This window comes from Oncorhynchus keta, chromosome 4, assembly GCF_023373465.1.
Source record: "Oncorhynchus keta strain PuntledgeMale-10-30-2019 chromosome 4, Oket_V2, whole genome shotgun sequence".
NCBI lineage: Eukaryota > Metazoa > Chordata > Actinopteri > Salmoniformes > Salmonidae > Oncorhynchus > Oncorhynchus keta.
In genome coordinates, this window is record NC_068424.1 from 85,917,373 (window position 1) to 85,926,450 (window position 9,078).

General features: G+C 43.3%; 1 protein-coding gene across 1 annotated transcript; it reads left to right on the forward strand.

Annotated features, from left to right (window-relative positions):
- Positions 1–1,606: 1,606 nt before the first annotated feature.
- dusp1 (dual specificity phosphatase 1) lies at positions 1,607–8,618 on the forward strand. Its single transcript, XM_052518012.1, has 4 exons — positions 1,607–2,364; positions 2,940–3,082; positions 3,419–3,638; positions 6,447–8,618. Exons 1-4 carry the CDS (start codon positions 1,995–1,997, stop codon positions 6,806–6,808), a joined length of 1,095 nt encoding a protein of 364 aa, XP_052373972.1. The 5' UTR covers positions 1,607–1,994; the 3' UTR covers positions 6,809–8,618.
- Positions 8,619–9,078: the final 460 nt, after the last annotated feature.

The window sequence follows — 9,078 nt, forward strand, 5'->3', positions numbered from 1 at the left end:
ATAATAATAACAACTATAGAACTCGATGTCACAGGAAGGCCATAAAGATCATCAAGGACAACAACCACCCGAGCCACTTCCTGTTCACTCCGCTATCGTCCAGAAGGCGAGGTCAGTACAGGTGCATCAAAGCAGGGACTGAGAAACAGCTTCTATCTCAAGGCCATCAGACTGTTAAAACGCTCATCTCTAGCACCTAGGTAAAAAATTTAGGTAAAGAGTAGGTAGGTAGGTAGGTAGGTAAAAAATCTGTCGTTCTGTCCCTGAACAAGGCAGTTAACCCACTGTTCCTAGACCAGTTAACCCACTGTTCCTAGGCCATCATTGTAAATAAGAATTGGTTCTTAACTGAATTTACATTTACATTTAAGTCATTTAGCAGACGCTCTTATCCAGAGCGACTTACAAATTGGTGCATACACCTTATGACATCCAGTGGAACAGCCACTTACAATAGTGCATCTAAATCTTTTAGGGGGGTGAGAAGGATTACTTACCCTATCCTAGGTATTCCTTGAAGAGGTGGGGTTTCAGGTGTCTCCGGAAGGTAAATAAAGGTTCAATAAATCTAATTAAAAAACCTTAGAGGCTGCTGCCGTATAGACACAGACTTGAAATCACTGGCCACTTTAGTAAATGAACACTAGTCACTTTAATAATGTTTACATATTTCTCATATACTGTATTCTATTCTTCTGTATTATATTCTACTGTATTCTATTCTTCTGTATTATATTCTACTGTATTATATTCTTCTGTATTCTATTCTACTGTATTCTATTCTACTGTATTCTATTCTACTGTATTCTATTCTACTGTATTTTAGTCTATGCCGCTCGGACATTGCTCGTACAAATATTTATATATTCTTAATTCCATTCCTTTAGATTTGTGTGTATTGTGTGTATTGTTGTGAAATTGTTAGATATTACTTGTTAGATATTACTGCACTGTTGCAGCTAGAAACACAAGCAGTTTGCTAGACCCGCAATGACATCTGCTGAACAGGTGTATGTGACCCATAACATTTGATTTGATTTATCTATACTTTATATTTTGATATAAATACTTAATTCTTCTATTTTATAATGGGATATATATATTGGGATATACAAGTAGGCCAGTCTCCTTAGTCTACCCATAGCGACATGCCCCATCAGAGATACTTTCACTATCCTTTCCCTGATATCTCTGGATCTCTGGCCTACCTGATCTCTGGATCTCTGGCCTACCTGATCTCTGGATCTCTGGCCTACCTGATCTCTGGATCTCTGGCCTCATAATATAGCTTCTTCCAGCCCCCATAATCATTTCACACACAGAGAGAGATGATTTTAAAACTCTTGTGTTTGTAATGTTTACCTATTAATGTCTGTTTGTTGTTGTTTGTTGTTGTTTTGTTTCGCCGTGTTTTGGCAATGTAAACATATGTTTCCCATGCCAATAAAGCCTCTGTGACTAGAACTGAGAGGAGCTGGTGGAAGGGTGGGTGGGTGGCCTTCATTGGTTGACTCGAAAGCGCAATGACGTATGTGCAAACCCGTGCGGGCAGTGTACCAGGAAGGGAGTAAATAGTCTGATGTCATTGTTTTCTCCCTCACGAGAAGAGATACTATATAAGTCCTTTTCACAGGCTACCCTCAGAACAACCTCGGGAATCAAAAGAAAAACTTGTTTTTAACAAGAAACAACCAAAGAAAATACACACGAGAAGAGGAACGGATTGTTGTATTTTTTTATTCTACATTTATTCATTGTTACTGATTTTTTTTAATTTTCTCTCAGTTTAGTCATTTTGGGAAAACCTCAAAGAAGCTAAGGAGAACAAAAGAACATACAACTGTTTCAAGAATAAATCTACTTGTGTCTTAAAATAAAGAAAACCTCACAAGTTGCTACAGGAACAGGTGACACAGACCACCCAGGGGTTTATTTGCCTGTTCCACAGTCTATCTACTTGTATTTAACATTTTGACGCCCGCCGCCCTCCTACTATGGTGATAATGGAAGTCCCCAGCATCGATGCCATGTCCCTCCGCGGGCTGCTGGAGGGGGAAGACCCGGGCTGTCTGGTCCTGGACTGCCGCTCATTCTTCTCCTTCAACTCCTCTCATATCCCCGGGTCCACCAACGTCCGCTTCAGTACTATAGTCCGCCGGAGGGCCAGAGGGGGGCTGGGGGTGGGACACATTGTGCCCAACGAGGACACGCGGAACCGGCTCCTCTCCGGGGAGTATCAGTCGGTAGTGTTTCTGGATGATCGGAGTTTGGACTTTGGCCAAGTGAAGAAGGACGGGACTCTAATGCTCGCCGTAACAGCTCTGTGCCGAAACCCGTGTGGGACTAGTTTCTTCTTTCTCAAAGGTAATTTGATGTATTATAAACATGAAGCCTGTTTCTATAGCCTAGGCCTACTCCATATTGATTACGCACTCATGGTAACGAACGGCGCAACACAAAGTGCCATAGTGTAGGCCTACGTCAAATTAAAATCAAATCAACATTTATTGGTCACATACACATGGTTAGCAGATGTTAATACGAGTGTAGCGAAATGCTTGTGCTTCTAGTTCCAACAGTGCAGTAATATCTAACAAGTAATCTAACAATTCCCCAACAACTACCTAATACACACAAGTGTAAAGGAATGAAGAATAGACGCAGTAGATGGTATAGAGGACAGACAGTATATAGATGAGATGAGTAATGTAAGATATGTAAACATTATTTAAAGTGACAGTTATGAAGTGTAAGTGTCCAATTTGTACGTCGCTCTGGATAAGAGCGTCTGCTAAATGACTTAAATGTAAATGTAAGTGAACGCTGTGACTGTACGGAAATAGCGGCTTTACAGCTGTTACTGTTTATAACGATGAGATAGATGGTGACGTGACTGTTGTACAGTAAGTATCCTTACGTCCTATCTTGTCATTGTTTAGGTGGTTTTGACACGTTCTCCTCGGAGTATCCAGAGATGTGTACCAAGCCGTCAGCTCCACAGGGACTCAGTCTGCCCCTTAGCGCCCGTCCAGACAGCGCCGAGCCCGGCTGCGGTCCATGCAGTACACCGCTCTATGACCAGGTAGGTTTTCTTTAAAACATGTATTTTCTATGTTATTACTGTGTAACAGCACTTTTACCTTTATAATAAATAAACCAACGTCAGTCAGTGTGTCGTCAAACAATAGATTCTGCCGTCTTAAACTAACCTCAATTTGGTAGGCTACATACAGGTAGGTGTAAGTATTGATATGATATGACATTGTTTTCTGTTCGTATCTTCATCACCTTCTCCAATAACATGTTATTACTCTCAAAACAATGTCAATGTGTCATCAAACTATAGATTTGGACATCTTAGACTATCTTTACTGTGGTGGTTGACTGTTGTCGGTCCTGTTCCTCTCCTCCTCTCCAGGGGGGTCCAGTGGAGATCCTTCCCTTCCTCTACCTGGGCAGTGCCTACCATGCCTCCAGAAAGGACATGATAGACATGCTGGGTATCACTGCTCTCATCAACGTATCAGCTAACTGCCCCAACCACTTTGAAGAGTCCTTCCAGTACAAGAGTATCCCCGTAGAGGACAACCACAAGGCTGATATCTCCTCCTGGTTCAATGAGGCGATAGAGTTTATCGGTGAGTGTCTTTACATTAAGGTCATTTAGCAGACACTCCTATTCAGAGCGACTAACAGTCTATTCAGCTTCAGGTAGCTGGGTAAGAAAACATATTGAGACCTTGGAACTATAAGGTTATATCTGACATGTTTGTAAAAAAAAATATATATATATAAAAATAGTCGGTAAATAGTGTTATTCCATCATTTATTTATTTACATAGCTACAGTTGTCTTAAAAATGTCTAATTCAGAAGTGTCAAATAGAACCGTATGGCTGAACCCAGATTGACATTTCAGAGCCATAAGGTTCAAAACAGTACTCTGTACTTCAGGTACCTTTTAAGGTTTGGTCCTTAGTGGGTTATTAAAGAAGAAGTCACTACAAAACACTTCTGGGACGTGAAAACGTTGATGCTCAATATCTCAGAACTATGCTTTGCACAGGTCACGATATCACAATCGTTGTAAGTAGCTAGCTAACTAATTCTCTCGTAACTAGATAACTGTCAAACATAGGACACAATCACCAAGCAAGGCAACCACAGCTGTAGTCATAGAAGCTATTGGCTTGGCGGGCAAACAAACAACTACAACTCAACAGCCAACCCCCTCCCTCTCAACAGCCAACCCCCTCTCTCCCAACTCAACAGCCAACCCCCCTCTCTCCCAACTCAACAGCCAACCCCCCTCTCTCCCAACTCAACAGCCAACCCCCCTCTCTCCCAACTCAACAGCCAACCCCCTCTCAACAGCCAACCCCCCTCTCTCCCAACTCAACAGCCAACCCCCTCTCCCAACTCAACAGCCAGCCCCTCCCTCTCTCCAACTCAACAGCCAACCCCCTCCCCCTCTCCCAACTCAACAGCCAACCCCTCCCTCTCTCCAACTCAACAGCCAACCCCTCCCTCTCTCCAACTCAACAGCCCACCCCCTCCCTCTCTCCAACTCAACCGCCAACCCCCCCCCTCTCTCCAACTTAACAGCCAACCCCCTCCCTCTCTCCAACTCAAAAGCGGACCCCCTCCCTCTCTCCCAACTCAGCAGCCAACCCCCTCCCTCTCTCCAACTTAACAGCCAACCCCCTCCCTCTCTCCAACTCAACAGCCAACCCCCTCCCTCTCTCCAACTCAACAGCCAACCCCCCTCCCTCTCTCCAACACTCTCTCCTCTCCTCCATTCAATGACTTGGATTTAAATAGAAAAAAAGTTCCCTCCAAATCCCAACCAGCTGTCTGAGCCAGGGCTCCCTGCTTCACCACAATGGTGGTGACATCATCACAGCCCATCCACCCCTCTACTAGACCCCCCAGTTTAAAGAGGTGGTCCCTTTTCATGTGGGAGCCACAAAGCAGACCCAACAGATCCAGAACTCACTGTGCTTTTGTAGCAGGCAGCCAGAGAGAGAGAGACATAGCTGTATGCCAAATGGAATCCTATTCCCGTTATAGTACACTGCCCTGGTCAAATGTATTGCACTATATAGGGAATAGGGTTCCATAGGGCCCTGGTCTAAAGTAGTGCACTATATAGGGAATAGGGTTCCATAGGGCCCTGGTCTAAAGTAGTGCACTATATAGGGAATAGGGTTCCATAGGGCCCTGGTCTAAAGTAGTGCACTATATAGGGAATAGGGTTCCATAGGGCCCTGGTCTAAAGTAGTGCACTATATATATAGGGAATAGGGTTCCATAGGGCCCTGGTCTAAAGTAGTGCACTACATAGGGAATAGGGTTCCATTTGGGACGCACCCAGAGAGAGGCTGATTGTTGAATGCAGCTCTCTCCTCTCCGTCTCTTTCTTCTGTCGGGACAAAAGGCAGTTTTCTCCACCAGGCTCACGGCCGGCCTTTCTCCCAGATTAATAACCCCAGCCGAGGGGCTACCAACCCCCCTTTGTCCCCTTCTGCCCCCCTCTCCTTGGGGAATAGCCCCCCTGATCACCCACCACCCCAGACCCATCTAACTGCCCCATTCCTAAGTTAATGAGATGGGTCTGTTAGCAACACCATTAGTTAGTAACACTATGGAGAGTGATTTGCAACTGAAAGTTAGTCACTTCCTGCTGTGCCTTAGTAGGCCTACTGACTGAGCAAGGAGGATATTGGTAACTTCCTGCTGTGCCTTAAGGCTTCCGCATGCTTTAGTTCGGCTGGCGCATAGTAAACTGGTCTAGGGGAACCTAACGAGGGTGCACCATACTCCCTTAAAAAAACCTTCGCTTAAAAACAACAAATCTGCAATAGTACTGTTTGTCCATTTTTAGATGCCGTAGCCAGTATACACTCCCTCAAAATGGATAACTCAAGAAATCTGTAGTTAATTTGGATGTGTTTGTTTACATCTAAACTAAAGATGTTTGGTGCTGTATATCTCAATGAAAACATATCATCGTCTCTGAAAGAATCCCTACTGTTGACCAATCACCATCGAGGGGGCGTCGACTTGGTCTACCAACTTCTGCTTGTCTCGAGAAAACATTTAGTGTTCATGAACAGCCGGGAAAAAAACCTTTGCCGATGCCCAAAACGAACAAAAACGCCATAAAACACAAACTTGATCCGAACTGTTTAGGCTGGGATGCGTGCATCCCATTTTACGTATGGGTGGTCCAGGAATTGAACCCACTACCCTGTTGTTACAAGTGCCATTCTCTCCCAACTGAGCTACAAATGACCAATGGTATTCTAACACAGTCAAGAGAAACCTTTCAGAAATCTGGCAACAACTTATACAACTGTCTCACACTTACAGAAGAACTAAGTTGAATATGTTGTATTGAAACATAGTTGTACTAATCTCCCCTCTCCTTCTCTCTCTCTCCTGTAGACTCCATCCGTAATAAAGGCGGTCGTGTGTTTGTCCACTGCCAAGCCGGCATCTCCCGCTCCGCCACCATCTGTCTGGCCTACCTGATGAGGACCAACCGCGTGAAGCTGGACGAGGCCTTTGAGTTCGTCAAGCAACGCCGCAGCATCATCAGTCCTAACTTCAGCTTCATGGGCCAACTGCTACGGTTTGAGTCCCAGGTCCTGGCTACTTCATCCTGCTCGTCGGAAGCCGGGAGTCCTGCCCTGGGGAAGAGCAGTACGGTCTTTAACTTCCCCGTGTCTATCCCCGTCCACGGCTCTGCTGGACACGGACAGCTCTCCTTCCTCCACAGCCCCATCACCACCTCACCAAGCTGCTAGGGGGAAGAGTAGGATCAGATGGAGGGCTGTCTGTCTTAGCCTGGACTTGAACTGAACTGTCACTATTGGTGTCGAGTCGTTGGGAATGTACTGTCACAATACTAGTACTGTACTGTAACAATACTAGTACTGTACTGTCACAATACTAGTACTGTACTGTCACAATACTAGTACTGTACTGTCACAATACTAGTACTGTACTGTCACAATACTAGTACTGTACTGTCACAATGCTAGTACTGTACTGTCACAATACTAGTACTATACTGTCACAATACTAGTACTATACTGTCACAATACTAGTACTGTACTGTCACAATACTAGTACTGTACTGTAACAATACTAGTAGTGTCAATACTAGTAGTGTACTGTAACAATACTAGTACTGTACTGTAACAATACTAGTAGTGTACTGTAACAATACTAGTAGTGACAATACTAGTACTGTACTGTAACAATACTAGTAGTGACAATACTAGTAGTGTACTGTAACAATACTAGTAGTGTACTGTAACAATACTAGTAGTGTACTGTCAGTATCACTCAACTACAGGTGATTAATCATTGAGTTTTGAATAGACATTGAGCTCTAGAACTGATGGAATCCTCATTGTTGCCCTTCCTGGTGTAAAGGTCATAAAGAAGTGATCTTGGCATCACAGGTCTAAAGGGCTCACTTTTGGAGAGACGAACCAAGTGGCCTAGTTTATGGGTTCAATCCACAGGTCTGCCCTATCGCCTTAAAATGAGTTTCTCTGGCTACCAATATGACAGTATGGTTATCACAGCATCCTCTTCTGAAGGAGAATGACACCCACAGATCTGCCTAGAATACCTCAACTTCTAGGAAGAGACAGAGAGGTCAATGGCTGAAGGTGACTGGGGGAAAAGGGTCAATTCTTTAAAGGAAGTTTAGAAGTATTTTAATGAGATTGAAGAGAAGAAGTTGTAGTCAAAGAACTTTGTCAAAGTCGTTTAATGAGAGTGGTCAGCTTTTCATAATCACAATAACAACATGTACCTGCCACAACTCTACTCAAAATGGGCAAGTAAACCCTCCTTTGGTCACTCACAGACAGTCATATTTATCGCTACCAACCAGACTCTCGGGAATCATGAATTACTTTCAATGTCCCACAGCTTTGTTCACACAGAAACGAGCTGTCAACCTTGAGAGAATCCCGCTAATGCCTCGGCAAACGACGCAGGATAAATCACTCCTCAGGCTCTTTATTGTTGACGAACAATGAATGTATGTATCTCTGATCTCTGGCCAATCGGCCAGCTCGGAGAGCGGCAGAAGGTTTAGTTTAAAGTGGATGGGAAAGCCCTATTCACATGCAAATGTATGCCTTTTATAAAACGCCGTAAGACCCTGACGATCCCGACAATATTGGGGGAACCAACCAACCAACCACCAGATACCTCTGAAACACCACCATGCCTTTGTAGTGCTAGCAGCTGTTAGCTAACACTAGCTCTGTTAGCATCATGCTAGCTCTGTTAGCATCATGTACCGTTCGCATGTTAGCTCTGTTAGCATCATGCTAGCTCTGTTGGCATCTTGTACTGTTAGTATCATTAGCATGCTAGCTCTGTTAGCATCTTCTACAATTAACATCTCTGGGAGAGAGTCAGAACCCCAAAGCACTAAGACGGGGTATCAGGCTCACCAGAGACTGCTGTCTGTCATTACCTATGTGATATTTATTGAACGAAAGTAATATATTTCTTACCATATATATTTTTGCATATGTTTGTTAGTAGTTGTTTTTGATACCATTAAATAAATCCTATTTGTCTTTTGTGCTTCGTTGCAGAACTTTGTCATTTCTTTATTTTTGACACATAAAGTAAATTGGAAATGCTAAAAAAACACACAGTAAAATGTAATGATTGTATATTACACCAACACCATAGAGAAAATAAATATGGTCGACCCAAATACACCACAATCTATATTATATACATAGGATGACTATACACATGACTGCTGCATCTTCAATCTAACGCTGACATCTAGGCTTACAAATAAGAAATGTTATAGTTTAGCAGTGTTGGGCCTGAATTTCAGCACAAAACATTACAGAATAAAATATTATTTTAAAATATCTGAAAAATATATTTCATCAAAATGTTTATGAATGGTACATGAAACAAAAACGCATGGTGTAATAATCGAAAATATATGAACCCTGAACCACAGGGTTTGTGTCTGAAGCACCAAGTGGTCAGTAAAGTTACCATCCCTCTTACTAGTATAGTTACC

What these genes read in the sequence shown, in the direction of transcription:
- dusp1 (XM_052518012.1), top strand. Translation starts at nt 1,995, where the DNA reads ATGGTGATAATGGAAGTCCCCAGCATCGATGCCATGTCCCTCCGCGGG. An exon ending in GTACACCGCTCTATGACCAG is followed by an intron (nt 3,083 to 3,418) that starts GTAGGTTTTCTT and finishes CCTCCTCTCCAG; the next exon opens with GGGGGTCCAGTGGAGATCCT. An exon ending in TGAGGCGATAGAGTTTATCG is followed by an intron (nt 3,639 to 6,446) that starts GTGAGTGTCTTT and finishes TCTCTCCTGTAG; the next exon opens with ACTCCATCCGTAATAAAGGC.